General features: G+C 37.6%; 2 protein-coding genes and 1 pseudogene across 2 annotated transcripts; all 3 read right to left on the bottom strand.

Moving 5' to 3' along the window:
• Nucleotides 1-263: 263 nt before the first annotated feature.
• Nucleotides 264-1,192, bottom strand: LOC114034052 (olfactory receptor 508-like). The gene has a single exon (XM_027849667.1). It carries the CDS (start codon nt 1,026-1,028, stop codon nt 264-266), a length of 765 nt encoding a protein of 254 aa, XP_027705468.1. The 5' UTR covers nt 1,029-1,192.
• A 10,953-nt stretch (nt 1,193-12,145) lies between these two features.
• LOC114034045 lies at nt 12,146-13,084 on the bottom strand (annotated as a pseudogene).
• A 7,183-nt stretch (nt 13,085-20,267) lies between these two features.
• Nucleotides 20,268-21,206, bottom strand: LOC114034056 (olfactory receptor 480-like). Its single transcript, XM_027849672.1, has one exon. It carries the CDS (start codon nt 21,204-21,206, stop codon nt 20,268-20,270), a length of 939 nt encoding a protein of 312 aa, XP_027705473.1.
• Nucleotides 21,207-22,398: the final 1,192 nt, after the last annotated feature.

Below are 22,398 nucleotides of genomic sequence, written 5' to 3'. Positions count from 1 at the left end.
AGGAGATCCATGTTTGTGGAACATTGCATGTATTTTTAGACCTTTGCAATTAACATTTAATTCACAAATGTAACCCATCAAAAAGAAAATGTATCTTTTCTAAAACAGATTTGTTAGTATCACTTAATCTTAACCATTATATCAGTAAAATAATAAAGGAATCTAAAGGAAGGGAATGTTTCATTTTTTTGTTTCACTGAAACATATCACAGTGCCTGAGACAAAGTATGTACTTGATAAATACGTGTTGTATTGAGTTGAACTCATGAAAAAGGATATTTCCTAAGCAATACTTTTCGCAAGGCCCCTTTTACTTCATTGTTCCTTAGACTGTAAATCAGGGGGTTCAACATGGGGATCATTACCATGTAGAAAACAGACACCACTTTATTTTCATCTGTTGAGTAGCTGGACTTAGGCATCACATAAATGAATGTAATGGTGCCATAGAAGAGAAGGACTGCTGTGAGGTGGGAGCTGCAAGTTGAGAAAGCTTTGGATCTCCCCTCAGTGGACGTTATCTTCAGGACAGAGAAGAGGATGTATACATAAGAGATTATGATAATTAACACTGTGATCATAATTATTGACCCAGCAGAGGCAGAAGGAAGAATTTCAGCAGCATCATCTTGGGAGTAGGAAAGCTTCAAAAGTGGTGAATAATCACAAAAAAAGTGATTGATCTTATTGGGTCCACAGAAGGACAGATTCAATAAGCAACCAATGGCGACCGAAGCATTTACACAACCACCCAGGAAGGAAGTGTTGAGGAACAGAGTGCAGACCCTAGTAGACATGTTAGTGGAGTAGAGTAGAGGGTTACAGATGGCCATATACTGATCATAGGCCATCACAGCCAGCAGGAAGCACTCAGCACTCCCAAAGCTGACTGCAAAGAATAGCTGGGCCACACAGCCTTCAGGAGGGATTATAGTTTTGTCCACAAGGAAGTTTTTGAGCATAACAGATGTGACAGATGAGGAATATCCAATATCCACAAATGCCAAATGGCTGAGGAAAAGGTACATTGGAGTGTGAAGCTAAGAGTTATTTCTGATCAATGTGATTATGCTAAGGTTACTATTAAGGTGACAGCATAGACACCTAGAAATATCACAAAGAGGATGACATGAAGGGTTGGATCCTCTGTTAAGCCCAAAAGAATGAATTCAGTCACAGTAGTGCAGTTATTGCCAGATGTCTGTCCTGGAAAGAGAGTCTGTTAGAAGAAAAGGAGATTAAAATAGAATGCAGGATTAAGATTTGTATAGGTCTACTGATGTATTGAGGAAACATTCACTGGTCACCTTCTACATGCCCATCCTACTATTATGCTCTCCTACTTTGTTCCTGTTCATCATGGCAATGTGTCCATAAGAAAAGGAGGGATGAATATATTTTTGTTGCTTCCAAATTTTTTCTCTGGACCAACAATACTGTGTGATTGGCCAACTTTGCCATTGTGAGAATGTGTGAAAAGACTGTAAGAGAGAGGAGGATTATTTAATTACATCATAATCATATGATATTTGATCCTATTGTGCCTTTCTTAAACATATGCAGAGACTATATCCAAATGTGTAAATGCTGTTCTGCCAACTAACCAGCATTGTTAATCCCTTCCAATGAAATAGAGTCTGCTCTATGCTCCTTCATCTCTCACAGGACCACTTTCCACACCAGAAGATGTTATCCACATCAGACTACTTGACTGTGAAGAAAATTCTGGTTGCCAATATAAACATTTTGTTCTATAATCTCAAGAAAAGAAGAATCTCAAGCCTGAGTCTTCTCAATCTATTTTTTTTTTTGGTTACGCAATTGGGGTTAAGTGACTTGCCCAGGGTCACACAGTTAGTAAGTGTCAATGTTTGGTGAGAGGCCGGATTTGACCTCAGGTCGGCCTGACTTCAAGGCCGATGCTCTATCCACTGCGCCACCTAGCTGCCCCTCAATCTATTTTTTTCATCAGCTAATTGGGATTGTGACTTGCCCAAAGTCATACAGTTAGCATCAAGTGACTAAGGATGGATTTGAACTCAGGTCCTACTGAATCCAGGGCCAGTGCTCTATCCACTGCACTGACTTGCTTCCCCACTCCTGTGTATTTTTCTGCAAAGAGGAATCATTAAACTAGATATTGCTAGCCTGAAGGACTACTGAAAATTTTCCATCAAAATGCTGTTGGTTCTAGGTAAAACAATGGAAAACACTTGCTCAACTGCTGTCACCATATCCTGTTTTCCTGTCAGGTCTTTCAATTGCAGAATAGCTGAGCAAGTTCTAGTATAGAAAAGCAGTGGCAATTTATATGTCATAAGAAGTGATGAATAACACTGCTTTGGAGTAATATGGAAACACTTTAATTAACTAATGCAGAATGAACTAAGTAGAACTAGAATAACAAATTATATGATGACCACAATAATCACGAGAGGGGAAACCACTTGAAAGATCTCAGAACTTGCAACAAAATAGCAACAAATCACATCATCATAAGAGTGATGAGGAAATATCATCCACCACTTCTTGGCATGATGGACTAGAGGTGCAGAGTGAGACCTGTATCCTCAGACATGGTGAATTCGTTGATTTAGTTTCCTTGACTATGTAGACTTCTTACAAAGGAGGGCTTCCACTGTGAGTGGAAAGACAAGTAGCTGACTGGGTAGTGATAGACATGAGTGGATGAAAGGAACAAGAATAAAACATTTTCAAAACGCCCAAGAGAAAAAAGGAAGTACAATTTTACATCTGCATATACATGTATGTATGTATGTATATATGCATATATATACACATACATATACATGTACATATGTATGTGACATTTCTTTTAAAGACCAAATTATCATGAAATGTTTACATCAGTAAATTCTTGTTAAATTCCAAATGCAAGAAATTGTCTTAAATATTACTCTTTCCTGAAATATTCTTATTACTCACAACTCTGAACTCATGTTTCTTCTCTTCTCAAGCTAGTAAAAAATAATACAAAATATTGAGATACTGTTCATTTCAGAGAAGATTCTGTCTAAAACAGTCATTTCTGGCTCTATGGTTCCACTCTTTCTTTTGACCACAAGAAAAAGAAAGAATGCCTTAGCTAAATAAAAATGTGTAGAGTGATGAGGCAATTTTTCAACATCTTTTGCTTCCCACTTTCCTCTCAAGAGAGGACTTTGGAATTTACTTTTACAACAAAAGAAATACTGTCCCTGTGGGATCCCTTTTCTTTCCTCTTCTACAATTCAATATTCATCAATACTATCCCCCTATTGTCTTTGCAGCAATCTCTGAAAGAGAGAGTCCTTCTTTTCTCCAGGGCCAGTTCTTCAATTTGTTCTATTGATTCTATCCATCTTATCTCAACCTTAAGCTTCTCCCATTTAAAACTACCCTATAAGTTTTAATTGTTTTATCTATAGGCCTTTTCCCTTCTTCCTATAAATTTGCTGAGATCTGTCCAATCCTTTAAAACCTTTCATTTGATCCTGATAGTCTTTCAAGTCATTGTACTACATCTCTTTCCTTGTCAGCTCTCAGGTGGGAAAATCTACTTTTTTGACTCCACTTCCTCTACTCACTTGTTAAAACATTCTAATCTGCTTTCTGACCTCATCACTCCAATACAACCATTCTCTGCAAAGTTATCAATAATTTATAAATCATAATGTTTTTGTAATATTCATTTAAATTCATAGATGGTAGTGACTTTTACAAACATTGTATTTGTATCATTAGCACTCAGAATGTGGCTGAAAAATAGTAAGTACTTATTAAACATTTGTTGATTGATTGATTCTTGCACTTTTTGCAGCAGGTGACACAGTGGACCATCTACTCTTGCTGGATACTTTTTCCTCATGATTTTCAGGACACTGATCCTCCTGGTACTAGTATTCTCCCTACCTGTCTGACCTTTCCTTCTCAGTCTCCTTTGGCAGATTATTAACCCTGTGCTGTCTCCTAGTCATAAATGTTGTCCCAGGCTCTGTCCTAGACCCTCTCCTCTTTTTCTATACCTTCTCAATGAATCCATTAGCTTCCACTGCCATTAGCATCTCCATCCAAATGATCCTTATGTCAATAAATCCAGCCCTGAACTGAATCCGCAAATCACTGATAGTTGGACATTTGTAGCTAGATGCCCCCAAAGCATTTGAAACTTAACAAGTTCAAAAGGAAAATCATCTTATCCCCAACATTCAACCTAAAACCACTTAACTATAATAATTGTTTTTCTGTTGGAGGTCTCATCATCTTTCCAGGAAACTTCATCTGTGATCCTGAAATCAATCTCTATTCTCTCCATCTTCCATTTCCTAACCAGTCAGCTGCCCAGTCTTGACACTTCTTCATCTACAACATGTATCTCATATCCTCTCATGTCCTCTTGAATAGCCATCATCCTAACTCAGGTGTGCATCTCCTCTCACTTGGATTATTGCAAAAGCCTCTTAATTAGATGTGTATTTTCTCCTTCTTCTAAACTATCCTTTAAAAACCTACAAAAATGATCTTCCAAAAATACAAGAGTAAACATGTCACTCAAGCCTTGAACACATCCCTTACTGCCTAGAGAACAAAAGAACAATTCTTCAGCTTGATATTTAGAATACTGCACAACCTAAATCCAGTCCCCTTCAAATTTATTTGACTTTGTCCCCAGCCATATACTCTGCATTCCAGCCGAACTAGCCTGCTTTCTGTTCCCCAGACTCAGAATTCTACCTTCATCTCTTTCCCTCTGCTCAGGCCATCCTCCATGCTCTAAATGCCCTACCTTATCTCTGCTTCTTTTGTGTCTCAGCTAGTGGGTCACCACTTATGAGAAGCCTTGTGCCTAAAACTATTCCTCCTCAACTTATCTCGTATTTATTTATTTGTGTAAATATTTCATCCTTTTGTCTCCAATAGAATGTAAGCTCTCTGAGTTTAAGGACTGTTTTGCATTTTTTCCTTTTCTATCCCCAGTGCCTTGGACAAGGCTCTGTGCATAGTGGGCAGAGAAAAATATTCATTGAATGGAAGGTACCAACTCTCATCTGAAAACCTTAAGTCTCATTTATATTGGTATCATAGTCATAGTAAGTGGATAACGGGAATTCTAACAACTCAGTACCACAATTTAAATTTCATAAATTACTTTTCTCCCACAAGTGTAAGGGGAAAATATTGTTATTGTCAATTTACAGATAAGGTAACTGGGCATCACAGAGGGTAGTCACTCACATTCAGAGGCAGAGCCAGTAAGACTCAAATGTGAGGTTCAAACCCAGCTCTCCTGACTTCAAGTTCTATTCTCCTTCCACTACATCGACAAACAGATATTATCAGTGAAAATCCTCCAGTTAAAACCTCAGTCTGAGAAGCAGGGGGTAAGTAATACAGGAAACAAATGTACTTATGCATACACAGAAATCTTTACCTAAGGTTTGCTTATCTAACCATGTTCTATCATGTACTTACTGTTTGTGGTGATGTTTCAGGTTGTATGATGTGAGTTAGGGTAGATCACAATTTACTTCTTACATGCTGTAATAGTGTTCCAAGCATACACCTCATTTGCAAATCTTTGACTTTATATGGCCCTACAAGGGACCATCTACATGAAGACCCAAATCAGGAATGAATCCTACTCATTAAGACAGAGAGATGGTGTGGAGGGAGTTTAAATCTCTATGGAAAACTGAAATCAATATAAAGTTTGGCATATCAAGAAGAATAGATAGGCCCCCTTGAACTGAGCTACAAATCAAAAATCAGATCTAAATATTTTTACAGCTGAATCCAGAACTGCAGTGGCACCTATTGATAGAAGAAGATGGCAGCTTTAGACTCCAAGGATCTATCTTGGAGAGTGAGAAAATATATTTTGTTTTGTAACATTTGGGATTTAGACCCTTGAGCACCATAATATCAAATATAGTTGACATCATCAAAATGCCACTTGAAATCCTTTGGGATTGAGAAAATTACTAAAACAGGGATGAGGTGTTTAAGAAGTTCTCCAAATTCTCAGGGGCCTTCTTTTATTTTTCTTTGTCTCTACTTATCTAGGATTTCTATGAATGGACAAACAAGATTGGATAACAATATAGGCAATCTAGTAAGTATGATCTGCTATGGAATCTCTCAAAAATTGTTCTGGAATTGGGGTATCTAGGTGGTGCAGTGGATAGAGCACTGGCCCTGCATTCGGGAAGACCTGAGTTCAAATCTGGCCTCAGATACATAACAGTTACTAGTGGTGTGACCCTGGGCAAGTCATTTAACCCCATTACCTAGTCCATAAAAAATTGCTCTGGGATCAACATGTGGCAATTATCATTGTGACAATGTTCGCTAGATGAAAATTTATTCTCATCACATCACCTGATTCATTTTGGTTCTATTATCATTTAACTTTTTGCAATGGAAATTAGCAGTTATGTTGTTGATATACTTAAGAAATTCCAAGAACACCTCAGAAATCCCAAATTAAACTTCTTTAAAGTATCACAGAACTCTGAAAATCTTTTCAATTACATAAATAATCATCTGATGTTGTTGCTTTCTCAAAATTCTTTCTTTCAATTAACTTTACACTTTAATTAATAACTTATCCAGTTCAATTATTTCTAGCTGATTAACACCCTTTTAAAATGCATCCCGTTGTAATTCCATGGCCAATCAAAAAGGCTCCTGTTTACCATGTGGATATCAGAATTATTTATAGAATATCTCTACTTGCTCTAAATTTCTTCAAGGCATTTTCATTACATGTCAGCACACCATTCAGGAAGCAGCCTCTTCAATATGGGGCATTGTATCCTCACCCTACTACATACATTACAATCTAAAACTCTACGAGTTTTGTAACCATACTCTCACTTTCAGGTTCCCCTTCCAATTTCACTACAAAATCAGAAAGGACCAAATAGAACTCAGACATATTTTGCATTTGCAGCAGCCATCTTACCAAAGGATCCTCAGTTTGGTTTGAGCCCCTGACCAAAGAGGGACTATGCTTGAAAGAGGCTGGGCCCTCTTCTCTTTTACCTTTCTTCTTCCCCTAGGAGAAGTTTGTGAGAAGCAAGATGTGCTCAGGTGATAGGGTGAGTTTGGCTACAGTGTGTAATAATTTCAAGGAAGACTGGAGCAGGTCTGGTGGTGGATGGGGCAGCATTTGAATAGCAACTAGAGCTCCATCCGTTTTGGTCCAGGTAGCAGCCTGAGATTCCTGTCTGGAAACACCAGTCGTTGTTTCTCTTCCATGAAGCATGATTGATAATGGTGATGAACCACTTCTTCAATTGTCTCTCCCAGTTTGGGAAAGCCTATATTAACTCAAAAGTTTCTTTCTTTTCTCTAGTTTATTTATAATTTTGGTTTAATTAGCATGGCAATATGGAATCAGCTAAAAGTATGGTTGATCATAGCAATTTCCAGTTCATATATGTTTCATTATTGGGAATAGGATGCAATGGGGAAAGGCAGTGACAAGTTACACAAAAATATTAAAGAAAATGTAGACTATTGGAAAATGACATGGTCTTACTGCCTAGGAACTCTGAGCTTAATTTAAAAGGTCATGTTAATTTTTATCCTATAACTTCCCAAATGGGATAAAAGCATGAATCCAGTTTTATCTTTAGACAATAATAATTTCTGTCTGGTGAAGGATTTGAAAAGCTTACGGAGTAGGTCACATGGCCTTCTCTATTCTGTCCATGCTCAGTAAAAGCCTTCTAAAATGATGGAACCAAGGGTGGGGACTGAAGGGAAAGTCTTATTTGGTGGTAGGAGAAGAGGAGTAGCTGGAAAAGATTAGGAAGGTGAGGGCCAAGCAGGGATCGATTAAGAATCCTAATCCTTTCTCTCCTGCTGCAGCATAGCTGAATCATTTCACCTATATACCACCCTTCCCAGACCCGCTGCTTCACAGTTTTCTTTTTTTCATAAGTTGTGACAGCCAGAGTTTCCATCCCAGGAGGCCAGTCTGTTAATGATGAACTTCTTTGTACTTAGATAGGCAGGTTCTCAAAATACAAATATGATCTCTTGCTGGCACCATATTTGAAGACTTTACAGTGTAGGAGAGCTTTGGAAAGCATGTGTTCAAGTGGTTCATCCTTTGAGCACCCAGGAATCCCTCCATCCTAGAATGAGGAATTGGAGCTGGATTCCATGCAGTAGGCATGGAGCCAGGAAAGAGAGAGGGATTGTCTGCTCTGACCAAGACACATTGGGGTGCTATGTTCAGCTCTTGGACACCACACATTAGAAAGGTTATTGACATGCTAAATTATGTCCAGAGAGACTGGCCAGGCAGGTGAGAAGAATGAAAATCATTTCATAAGATGATGGGTATAAGTAATTGGGAATGTGTACCCTGGAAAAGATATTATGTAGAAGGGCAATGATTACTTTCTTCAAGTAGCTGAAGAGCTTTCATGTGGAGGACATCTTCTGCTTGGCTCCCGAAAACAGAACCAGGAACAGTAAGTAGAAATTTCAGAAACAGATTTTACCTTGACCTGAGGAAAAACATCCTAATAATCAGATCTCTCCAAAAGAGGAATAATTTTCTTTGAGAGGTCGTGATTTTCCCATCACTGGAAGACTTCAGCAGGAGTAAATATTTTTATATTAGTCCTTTTAAGAAAAAAAATTAATTATAAATTACAAAATCATTATCAAATATTACTGTTGTATAAACAAAAAGGTCATAAATGAAGATTGTATATGAATTTGTAAAACAATTACATAGAGCTTTGTTGTATCTGCCATTCTTCATTTCTCAAAAATTATTGTTTTTAACACTCCAAGCTTTAAGAAAACTAATAGTAATTAGAGTACTTACCCTTGTTCCTCTATGCTTTCAATTTGTTGGGTGTCCTGACAAGGGGTCCTTGGTTCCATGGTATAGCACTGGATCAGCAATGAGTCTTTCCTGCCCATTTCCAAACATTTAGAAGAAGTACCCTCTAAACTAATAGTTTTATGGTAAATGTTATGACTTTATATTTATAGTCTAGACAGCTGGCAGATACAGTGGAGAGAGTGCTGGGTTTGAGGTCAGGAAGACTTCAGTTTAATTCTAGTCTCAGACATTGCTCAGTTAAGTGCCCTTGGGCAAATTACTTAACTTCTTTCTGCCTCAGATTCTTCATCTGCAAAATGGACACAATAACAGTGTGATGTTACTTAGCCATTTGTAAAGTCTTAAAGATCTGCTTTGAACAGTGCTTGGAAATATAAAAAACAAGGTATTGATTTCACAGGCAAGATGCCATGGCCCTACAAGCAAGGGAAAGAATATTCATTGGCTATGCTGCATTTGAAAGTGAACTTGGTAAAGCCATTGTTGTGTAGCAACTGTTTAAGTTTGAGCTCACTCTCCCAGGGTCTGAGGTAGTGTAGGGGAGACTATGCTAATGATCCACAGGGATGAGTTTATACCAACTTGCTGTGCTATATCTTTTCAGCAAATATCCCTTAGTAAAGCTAATTGATGATAATTTGTTAAATTATATAGGGTAAACAAAAACTATTTCAAGTGTTGATATTGGATAGATATTAATTGGGACTGGAGATTGATAATGGGGAGAGCATTCCAGAATGCAAAGAGGGGTTCAAGCCAATACTATTAGAAAAACATTGTAATCCATTGAGATTACTCCTACAGCATTGAGGACAGATATAGTGAGCCCCCCTCCATGGGTCCCAACTCATTAGTGTGTTTGTGTGTTTTTTTGTGTGTGATTTGGATAAATCCCCCAAGAGCCTATGTGAACTTCACAATAAAAAGGGAAATTATGAGGTAAAAAAAAATAGAAAGTAGGACTAGCACTTCCAGATTTTAAATTATTCTATGAAGTGATCATGATCAGATTAAACTATATAGTGATTACTTGATAAATGATGTTATTTTGGTGGAAAGGTAGAATAGCATAGAATGGGAAAGACAGAATTATAATCAAAGTTAGTGCTTGGGGAAAAAGCTCCCAAAATACAAAGCAATGGGAAGGTGCTTATTTTTGAATGGTGGATGATGTCACCCAGAAGGACTAATAGAAGAAGAGGAACAAAAGTTAGGAAGCTGATAACTCAACCAGATTCTGCCTTGATAAGACCAGATATGGAATACCATGTTCAGATTAGGCCTCCTCATTTTAGGAAAATATTAAAAACATAAAAAAGCATCTAGAGGTGGATAACCAAGATGGTGACCACTCAACAAGGATTTTCTGTCCTTACTGTATGCCAGGCTCTTTGCTATAACTTAGAATACAAAGGAAAACAAAAAAAGTCTTTGCCTTCCAGGAGTTCACGTTCTATTGGGAGAGACACCATGTAAATGACCAGCTACATACAAATTATAGACAGAATAGATGGAAGATCATCTTAGGAAGGAAGCTGGTATTACCTTGATGGGCCAGAAAAGGCTTCTTAGAGAGCATAGGATTTGAGTTGTCATAAGGAAAGCACAGGAAACTAAGCACCAGAGGTAAGAGAGCAAAGCATTTCAGGCCTATGAGACAGCCAGTGTAAACACCCTGAAAATGGAGTGTTGTGTGTGGGAAAAGTCAAATAGTCTAGTACAGCTAGATTGCACACTGCATGGATGAGAGGAAAATATAAGATTGTAAAGGTAGGAAGTGGCCAGGTCATGAAGATTTTTATTTTTAAATGATTCTTTATTGATATCTTTTGTTTTTACGTGATCTAAATTTCTTCTAGTATCTCTCCTTCACCCTTCACAAAGAGCTATCATGTAGGAAAAAAGAATACATTTCTACAAGTGTATTATACCACAAAGGTAGTCCTTGATAAAAGGAAATTTCCATTAATACCAAAATATTTATGGCACCGCTTTTGTGGTAGCAAAGAACAGGAAACAAAGCAGGGAGAGAACTGTTTATTTTTCTCTTATATTGTTAGCCTATTATTAAGTTTAAGGTTTTCCCTTCCTGTTTCCTCATTCAGAAACCAATGCCTGTAGATTATTCAGCAAGTCTCTGAAGGACATTGCTGATTGATAGGACTGCCCAATGCTCAGGGGACATGCTTTTTGATCTTGAGTGGAACCCACCCAACTGGAAGACCTTACAAACAGAATCCAGCTTCTGTGAGATCTTGCCCTTAGAAAATAAGCCCCTGTCCATGTAATATTCCATTAGAATTTAGAGTGAACCAGATTATGAAGGGGAATACCAGCCAGAGTGGTCTAGGTAGAGATGATTTCTTTTATCCAGATTGCTAGGGGTGGCTAAGTCTCATGATCAGGTCACATTCTCAGCAGGAGGAGCTGAAGACTTTTGCCCACCTCCTCATTAATATGACCTCCCTCTCATTGAATGTTAATCAATCAGAGTTGATGTCCACCCTCAGGTACATCACCTTTTCCAGTGGATTTTTAAGCATTCAGTGTTTTCCAAGGGGCACCTTAGGTTTCCAGGAGTATTGCTGACCTCATTTTATTAATTATTTATGAGGCATACTAAATAAATTGATTATTAAATACCCAGAAATTATGTACCTCAGACTTTTCATTTGTCACAGCAGATGGCCAGTGACTGAGGAGTGGCAAAAAAAAAATTGTGGCACATGAACATAATAGAATATGATTGTGCTGTATAAAACAACAAATATGATAAATACAGTAACAAAGAAAAGATTTATATGATCTGTTACAGAGTCATGATAGTAGAACCAAGAATACAACACACACACACACACACACACACACACACACACGATACACAACCATGTAAATGGAAAAAACAGCCCCAACAAATCAATAGAAAATGAGTGCAAGATTCCAAACAAAAATAATAATGGATCCAAAGAAGAGAAATAAAGCACTTCTCCATCCCCCTTTGCAGAGGCAGGAGATCCATGTTTGTGGAACATTGCATGTATTTTCAGATCTTTGAAATCTTCATTTGAATTCTCAAATTTAACCCATCAAAATGAAAATATATTTTTTCTAAAGCCTCGATGTTAGTATCACCTAATCCTAATGATTATATCAGCAGAATATTAAAGGAATCTTAAAGGAAGGGAATGTTTCATTTTTTCTTTGTATCCTTGAAACATATCACAATACCTGGGACATAGTATGTACTTAATACATACTTGTTCTATTGAGTTGAATTTATAAAAAAGGATATTTCCTACTCAACAGTTTCTGCAAGGCTCCTTTTACTTCATTGTTCCTCAGGCTGTAGATCAGGGGATTCAACATGGGAATCATTACAATGTAGAAAACAGACACCACTTTATTCTCCTCCGTCGAGTAACTTGATTTAGGCATCACATAAAGGAATGTAAGGGTGCCATAGAAGAGAGTGACTGCTGTGAGGTGGGAGGTACAAGTTGAGAAAGCTTTGGATCTCCCTTCAGTGGACCTTATCTTCAGGACAGAGAAGAGGATGTATACATAAGAGATTATGATAATTAACACTGTGATCATAGTTATTGACCCAGAAGAGACAGTAGGAAGAATTTCAGCAAGATCGTCTTGGTAGTCAAAAAGTTTCAAAAGTGGTGAATAATCACAGAAAAAGTGATTGATCTTATTGGGTCCACAGAAGGACAGATTCAATAAGCAACCAATGAAGACCCAAGCATTCACACAACCACCCAGGTAGGATGTGATGAGTAACACAGTGGAGACCCTAGTAGACATGTTGGTGGAGTAGAATAGAGGGTTACAGATGGCCATATACCGATCATAGGCCATCACTGCCAGCAGAAAGCACTCAGTGGCCCCAAAGATGGCTCCAAAGAGCAACTAGGCCACACAGCCTCCAAAAGAGATTATGGTTTTGTCCACAAGGAAGTTTTTCAGCATAACGGGTGTGACAGATGAGGAATATTCAATATCCACAAATGCCAAGTGGCTGAGGACAAGGTACATTGGGTTGTGAAGTTGGGAGCTATTTCTGATCAATGTGATTATAGTAAGTTTACCAAGTAAGGTGACAGCATAGACACATAGAAATATCACAAAGAGGATGACAGAAAGGGTTGGATCATCTATTAGCCCCAAAATAATGAATTCTGTCACAGCAGGGCAGTTATTGCCAGACATCTGTCTTGGTAAGAGTACCAATTAAGCAGAAGAAAAGGAGATTAAAATCAGAGGACTAAGATTTGGATATGTCTATTTATGTATTCAGGAAACATTCACTGGCCAACTCTTATATGCCCATCTTACTATTTTATACTCACATGGTTTGTTCTCATGCATCATGGCAGGTTGCCCATAAGTAAAGCAAATATGTATATGTTTGTTGCCTCCAATTTTTTTCCACTGAATAACCACACTGTATGATTGGCCAATTTAGTCACTATGAGATTTTGATAAAAGCCATAAGGGTGAAGAGAATTGTTTAATCACACCATTGGAAGCTTTCTTAAGTATATGCAGAGACTATATTCAAATGTGTAAATGCTATTCTACCAACTAAGCACCACTGTTAATCCCTTCCAAAGAAATGGTGTCTGCTCTATATTCCTTCACCTCTCATGGGACCACTTTCCACATATGAATTGACTATGAGGAAAGTCCTGGTTTCCAAGATCATCCTTGTTTTCTAAAATAACAAGAGAAAAGGAATGGAAAATCCAATTCTGAGTCTTCTCATTGTATTTTGCTCCTAGAACCTGGCATTTCTGCAAAGCAGAATTATTAAGCTAGATATTGCTAGCCTGAAGGACTATGGAAAATTTCCCATGGAAATGCTGCTCTTTCTAGGTAAAACAATGGAAAACACTCGCTCAATGTGCCATAATTATATCCTATTTACCTATTGCATCCTACAATTGCAGAATAGCTGAGCAAATTGTGGTATAAGAAAGTAGTGGCAATTTTATGTGCTATAAGAAGTGATAAATAACACTACTTTGGAGTAATATGGAAACACTTTCATTAAGTGATGAAGACTGAATTCAACAGAACTAAAATATTCATTTATATGACGACCATAATAATCATGACAGGAGAAACCACTTTGAAATATCTCAGAACTTGGAACAAAATAGTGACAAATCTTGTCATGAAAAGACTAATGAGGAAATATTATCTACCACTTCTTGGCAGAAAAGTCAAGGACTAGAAGTACAGAATGAGATGGGGATTCTCAGACATGCTGAATCTGTTGATTCAGTTTTCTTGACTATACATATCACTTACATGGAAGGACTTCCTCTGCTAGTGGCAAGAGAAGTAGCTAACAGGGTAATGGTAGACAGGAGTGGATAAAAGGAACAAGAACAAATCAGTTTCAAAATACACAGGAGAAAAAAGTACAACTTTACACCCACACAAATATATATGTGTGTATGTGTTTGTGTTTATTATACATGTAACATTTCTTTTAAGACCAAACTATCTTGAAATGTTTGCATTTGTTAATGTTTGTTAATTTCCAAATGAAAGAAATTATCTTAAATATTACTTTTTTCCTGAAACATTCTTATTACTCCCAACTCTAAACTCATTTTTCTTCTCTTCTCAGTCCAATAAAAATGATACAAAGTACTGAAATAACATTTATCTCAGAGAAGACTCTGACTATAACATTTGTTTATGGCTCTATGGTTCAATTCTTTCTTTGTGACCACAAGAAAAGAGAAAGCCTTAACTTAGTAAAACTCTGTAGAGTGATGAGGCAATTTTTCAACACCTTCTGCTTCACACTTGCCTTTCAAGAGAGGACTTTGCAACCTACTTTAATGACAAAAGAAAGGCTGTCCCCAGTCAAAAGGTTGTACCTAAGGACTTAGAAGGCCACATGTGATATCAAGATTGCAGGTTCCCCATCCCTGTCCTAGAACCTCTCCTCTTTTGTTATACTTTCTCAATGACCTCATTAGCTTCCACTGCCATTAACAACTCCATCCATATGAATCCTATGTCAGGACATCCAGACCTGACCTCCAATCCACACATTGCCAATAATTGGACATTTGTAGCTATATGTACCAAAAGCATTTGAAACTCAACAAATTCAAAAGAGAAGTCATCTTATCCCCAACCTTCAACCTAAAAGCACTTATCTATATAATTTCTTATTTCTGTTGAGGGTCTCATCATCCTTCCAAGAAGCCTAGTTTGTGATTCTGAAATTAGTCTCTATTCTTCTCTCCATCTTCCATTTCCTAGCCACTCAGCTGCCAAGTCTTTCCAACTCCTCATCTACAACATATATCTCATATCCTCTCAAGGTCACTTAAATAGCCATCACCCTAAATCAGGCTTTCATCTCCTTTCACTTGTATTATTGCAAAAACCTCTCAATTGGAAGTTCAGTCTCTCCTTCCTCTAAACTATCCTTTAAAAACCTACAAAAATGTAAAGCACATGACTAATCATGTCACTTGCTTACTCAAGCCTTGAAGAGATTCCTTATTGTTTGGGGAGAAAATAACAATTCTTAACCTTGATATTTAGAGTCATGAACAATTTGAATCCAGCCTACCTCTTCAGATTTATTTCACCTTGTCCTCAGACATGCACTCTATATTCCAGCCCAACAGGCCTACTACTATTACCCCAGATTCAGAATTCTATCCCTATCTCTGTCTCTCTTCATAGAACATCCTCCACATTCCAAATGCCCTACCTTATCTCTGCTTCTTAGAATCTCAAGCTTCCTTTGTGGTCCTGCAAGTGGGTCACCTTTATGGAAAGCCTAGTTTCTAAAACTGTTCCTCCTCAACTAATCATATATTTACTTATCTGTGTAAATATTTTATCCCTTTGTCTTCAATAGAATGTAAGCTCCATGAATGTAAGGAATATTTTGCATTTTTTCCCTTTCTATCCCCAATTCCTTGGACAAAGCTCTGTGCATACTGGGCAGAGAAAAATATCCATTGAATGGAAGGCATCAACTCACTTTCAAAAACTTTAAGTCTCATTTATATTGGTAAAATAATCATAATAAACAGATACCAGAAAAACTCAATGACACAATTTAAATTTCATAAATTACTTTCCTCCCACAATTTTTAGGGGAAAATATTATTATTCTCATTTTACAGATGAGATAACTGAGGATTACAGAGGTGTAGTCACTTACTCACAATCAGAGGCAGAGCCAGTAAGACTCAAATCCAGCTTTCCTAACTTCAAGTCCAATTCTCTTTCCTCTGTATCAACCAATGAATATATCAGTAAAATTCCCCCAGCTGAAGCCTCAGTCTGAGAAGTGGGGAGGGGGAGGAAATAATAAATGAAACAAATGTACCTTTAAATACACAGAGATCTTTACCAAAGGTATTCTTATCTAATCATGGTCTATCATGTACTTACTGTTTGTAGTGATGTTTCAGGATGTATGATACTGCCTATGGAAGAAAACATTTACTTACTAATATGTTGTAATAATGTTTCATGCATATACTTCTCTTAGAAATTTTTGACTTTATATGACCTATAAGGGACCAGATACATGAAGACCCAAATCAAGAATGAATCCTACTCATTAAAACAGGAGAATAGGGAGTTTGAAGCCCTATGCAAAACTGAAATCAGTATAAAGCTTGACATATCAAGAGGAAGAGGAATAGACAGGCCCTCCTGAACTGAACTATAAATCAAAAATCAGATCTAAGTATTTTTACAGCAAAACCAAGAACAGCAGTGGTATCTATTGATAGAAGAAGATGATGACTTTAGACTCCAAGGAACTATCTTTCCACAGTGAGGAAATGTTTATGTTTGGTTTTACAGCATTTGGGATTTAAACCCTTGAGCACCTTGACGTCAAATGTAGCTGACATCATCAAAATGCCATTTGAAATCCACTGGGATTGAGAAAATTGCTACCACAGAGGTGAGTTGTTTGAGAAGTTCTCTAAATTCTCAGGGGCCTTCATTAATTTTTTCTTTGTCTGTGTTTATCCAGGATTTTTTTGGTGAGGCAACTGGGGTTAAGTGGCTTGTCCAGGGTCACACAGCTAGTAAGCGTCAAGTGTCTTGTCTGAGGCTGGATTTGAACTTGGGTCCTCCTGACTCCAGGGCCAGTGCTCTGTCCACTACACCACCTAGCTGCCCCCAGGATTTTTTTTAAATGGAAAAAATCCAAAAACATTGGGTAGCAATATAATCAAACTAGTAAGTATGATCTGCTATGGAAACTCTCAAAAATTGTTCTGGGATCAATATGTAGTAATTGGCATTGTGACAATGATGACCAGGTACGAAAATTGGTCCTCATCACATCACCTGATTCATTTTGGTTCTATAATCATTCAAGTTTCTGCAATGTAGGTTAGCAATTATATTGTTGACATAATTAAGAAATTCCAAGAGCACCTGAGAAATCCTAAACTATATTTTTAAAGTATCACAGTATCAATTACATTATCATCTGATTTTGTTGCTTTCTCAAAATTTTTACTCTTACTTTCCACTTTAATTAATAACCTATCCAGTTCAATTATTTCTAGTAGATTAATGTCCTTTTCAAATACACCTCACTTCCAATTCCATGGCCAAAGAGGCTCCTCTTTACCATGTGGATATCAAAACCATTCATAGAATATCTCTACTTGCTCTAAATGTCTTCAAGGCATTTTCACTACATGTCAGCATGCCATTCAGGAAGCAGCCTCTTCAATGTGGGGGATTGTATCCTCACCCCACTACATTTATTAAAATCTAAAACATTATGAGTCTTATAACCCTTTTCTCCCTTTCATGTTCCCTTCCCATCATCACTGCAGAACCAGAAAGGACCAAACAGACCTCAGATATTTTGCATTTGCAGCAGCCACCTTACGAAAGGATCCTCAGTTTGGTTTTATCCACTGACTACAGAGGGACTATGCTTGAAAGAGACTGGGTCCTCTTCACTTTTCCCTTTCTTCTTCCCATAGGAAAATTTTGTGAGAAGCAAGATGTGCTCAGGTGAGAGGGTGGGTTTGGCCACAGTGCACAAGCATTTCAAGAGTGACTGGAACAGGTCTGGTGGTGGAGGGGGGCAGCATTTGAACAGCAACTAGAGCTCCATCCATTTTGGTCCAAGGAGCAGCCTGAGAATCCTGTCTGGAAACACCAGTCATTGTTTCTCTTCCATGAAGCACAATTGATAATGGTGATTAACCACTTCTTCAATTGTCTCTCCCAGTTTGGGAAAGCCTATATTAACTCAAAAGTTTCTTTCTTTTCTCTAGTTTATTTATATTTTTGTTTAATTAGCATTGCAATATAGCATCAGCTAAAAGTATGGTTGACCATAGCAATTTCCAGTTCATATATGTTTCATTATTGGGAATAGGATGTGATAGGGAGAGGCAGTAGGAAGCTACATAAAAAATGTTACAAAAAATATAGTGTTGGAAAATAGCAGGATCTCCCTGCCTGGGAACTCTGAATTTAATTAAAAGGCTCCTGTTGATTGTTATTCTATAACTTCCCAAAGTACAGTAAAAAAGCATGAATCCAGATTTATCCTTAGACAAACATGAGCCCAACAATAATTTCTGTCTGGTGAAGGATTTGACAAGCTTACATAGCACAGCACATGGCCTTCTCTATTCTGCTCATGCTTTGTAAGAGCCTTCTAAAATGATGGAGCCAAGGGTGACGACTAAAGTGAAAGTCTCATTTGGTGGAGGGGAGTAGCTGGAGAAGACTGTCAGTGTCCACATTAGAAAGATGAGGGCCAAATAGGGATAGATTAAGGATGAGAAAATGAAGTGTCAGATGTGGGGAAAGGCAAATAGTCCAGTGCAGCTAGATTGTACATTGCATGGATGGAAGTAGTGTAAGACACAAAAGGTAGGCAACAGTCAGCTTGTGAAGATTTTTATTTTTTAAATGATTCTTTATTGACATCCTTTGTTTTTACATGATCTAAATTTCTTCTGGTCTGTCTCCCTCTTCACCCCTCACAAAGAGTTATTATGTAGAAAAAAGAACATATTTTTCCAGGTGTGTTATGCCGCAAAGGTAGTCCTTGATAAAAGGAAATACCCTGCATATGCCAAAATATTTATAGCACCACTTTTGTGGTAGCAAAGAACTGGGAACAAATCAGGGAGAGAAATGATTATTTTTCTCTTACATTACTAACCTATTATTACTTAAAATTAAGGTTTTCTCTTTCTATTTCCTCATTCACATACCAACCCCTGCAGGTTATTCAGCCAGTCTCTAAAGGACATTGCTGATGGACGAGATTGCCCAAATCCTTCGGTACATGCTTTTGATCTTGGATGGAACCCCACCCAAGTAGAAGTCCTTACAAAAAGAATCCAGTTTAGGTGAGAACTTGCCCTTAGTATACAAACACCTGTCCTTGCAACCTTCCATTAGAATTTAGGGTAAGCCAGCTTATGAAGGCGAAAACCAGCCAGAGTGATCTGGGTAGAGATGATTTCTTTTATCCAGACTGCTAGAGGTGGTTGAGTCTCATGATCAGGTCATGTTCTCAGCAGAAAGAGCTGAAGACTTTTTGCCCCTCCCCATTAATATGTTGAATATTAACCCTCTCATTGAATGTTAACCAATCAGAGTTGATGTCCACCCTCAGGTACATCCCCTTTTCCAAAGGATTTTTAAGCATTCAATGTTCTCCAAGAGGCACCTTTGATTTCCAAGAGTGCCACTTATATCATTTTATTTATTATTTACTAGGCATAATAAACTGATTATTAAATATCCAGAAACTATGTCTCTCAGACTTTTCATTTATCACAGCAGATGACCAGTGATTGGGGAATAGCTAAACAACTTGTGACACATGAATATAATGGAATATAATTTGCTGTAAGAAACAATAAATATGATTGATACAGAGACATAGGGATTATTTAAATTATCTATTACAGAGTGATGATAGCAGAGCCAACAACACAACACATGCAATGAACATAAAAATGTAAATGGAAAGAACAGCCCCAACAAATCAATAGAAAATGAGTGTTGCAAGATTCCAGAGAACAATCATGGACCCAAAGAAGAGCAATGAGAGACTTCTCCCTACTCATTTACAAAGTTTGGAAGTTCATGTTTATGGAACACATTGATTTTCAGAGCTTTGCAATCAATATTTAAATTCACAAATTTAATCCATCAAAATGAAAATATACCTTTCCTAAAACCCATTTAATGGTATCACATAATCCTAACCACTATATTGGTAAAATATTAGATCCTCTTCAGAAAAAAACAGTTGCATTTTTTTTTGCATCCCCCAAACTTTATGAAGTGCCTGGGACATAGAGTATACTGAATAAATACTTTTTGTATGGAGTTAAATTCATGAAAAAAAGTGGTTTTTACTCATTAGTTTTCTCAGTGCCCCTTTTACTTCATTGTTCCTTAGACTGTAGATCAATGGGTTCAACATGGGGATCATTACAATGTAGAAAACAGACACAACTTTATTCACATCAGTGGAATAGCTGGACTTAGGCATCACATAAATGAATGTAAGGGTGCCATAGAAGAGAGTGACTGCTGTGAGGTGGGAGGTGCAAGTTGAGAAAGCTTTGGATCTCCCCTCAGTGGACCTTATCTTCAGGACAGAGAAGAGGATGTATACATAAGAGACTATGATAATTAACACTGTGATCATAATTACTGACCCACCAGATGCAGAAGGAAGAATTTCAGCAACATCATCTTGGGAATAGGAAAGCTTCAAAAGTGGTGAATAATCACAGAAAAAATGGTTGATTTTGTTGGATCCACAGAAAGACCGATTCAATAAGCAACCAGTGAAGATCCAAGCATTCATGCAACTACCCAGGTAGGATGTGATGAGTAACACAGTGCAGACCCTAGCAGACATGTTAGTGGAGTAGAACAGAGGGCTACAGATGGCCACATACCGATCATAGGCCATCACAGCCAGCAGAAAGCACTCAGCTGTCCCAAAGGTGGCTCCACAGAACATCTGGGCCACACAGCCTCCAAGGGAGATTGTTGTTTTGTCCACAAGGAAGTTCTTGAGCATAACAGGTGTGACAGATGAGGAATATGCAGTGTCTACAAAAGCCAAGTGACTAAGGAAAAGGTACATTGGGGTGCCAAGTTGGGAGCTATTTCTGATCAATGTGATTATGCTAAGGTTACCAACTAAGGTGACAGCATAGACACCCAGAAATATCACAAAGAGGATGACACACAGGGTTGGATCATCTGCCAACCCCAAAAGAATGAATTCAGTCACAGCAGAGCAGTTATTGCCAGACATCTATCTTGGTAAGAGTACCTATTAAGCAGAAGAAAAGGAGATTAAAATTAGAGGACTAAGATTTGGATATGTCTATTTATGTCTTCAGGAAACATTCACTGACCACCTCCTACATGCCACTCCTACTGCCTTACTCCTGTTCTTGGGACCTGTGCATCATGGCAGTGTGCCCATAATTAAAGCAGAGATAAACAAATTTACTTCCTCCAAATTTTTCCCCATGGTTCAACCATACTATGTGATTTGGGAATTTTATCATTTTGACTGTGTGAAAAATTCTGTAAGAGTGAAGAGAATAGTTGAATTTACAACACAGTAATTTTTTTAACTATATGCAGAGACTTTATCCAAATGTGTAAATGCTGTTCTGCCAACTAACCAGCATTGTTAATCCATTCCAAAGAAACAAAGTCTGCTTTGTGACCCCTCACCTCTCACAAGACAACTTTCCACATCCAACGATGTTATCCACTTCATGCTGATTGACTATCAGGAAAGTCCTAGTTTATAAGATGACCCTTGTGCTTTAAAATCACAAAAAAAGAATGGGAAAATCTGAATTCTAAGTATTCTCATTTTCCTTTGCTCCTAGAACTTGGTATTACTATGAAGGGCTAACATTATACTAGATATTGCCAGTTTGAAGGACTCTGGGAAATTTCTCATGGGAACATCTCCTGTTTTTACATAGAATCATGGAAAGCACTTGCTCAACCTGCTGTAACTATACCCTGTTTACTTATTGCTTCCTTCAATTGCAGAATAACTGAGCAAATTCTGGTATAGAAAAGTAGTGGCAAATTATTGTGCTATAAGCAGTGATGAATTTGACTGTTTAGGAGTAGTTCAAAAGAAAACACTTTCACTAACTGATGCAGAGTGAACTCAGTAGAACCAAAAGAACAATATATATGATGATCACAATAACCATGAGAGGGGAAACACCTTTGAAAGACTTGAGAACTTAGACCAAAATCATGACAAATCATGGCTTCAAACGAATGATTAGGAAATATTACCTGCCACTATTGGCAGAGAGCTGATGGACCTGAGAAGATTAAGATTCATCCTGTATCATTTATTTATTGATCTTATTTATAATTAATTGATTTTTGCCCTGTAACTGCTTTTGTCCCATAATTACTTAAGTCATGGGTCTTTGTCTCTGAAATTATTTCAGAATTCAACTAGC

Source organism: Vombatus ursinus, unplaced genomic scaffold (assembly GCF_900497805.2).
Source record: "Vombatus ursinus unplaced genomic scaffold, bare-nosed wombat genome assembly UNPS02007855.1, whole genome shotgun sequence".
Taxonomy (NCBI): domain Eukaryota; kingdom Metazoa; phylum Chordata; class Mammalia; order Diprotodontia; family Vombatidae; genus Vombatus; species Vombatus ursinus.
This window is presented reverse-complemented; position numbering and strand designations above follow the sequence as displayed.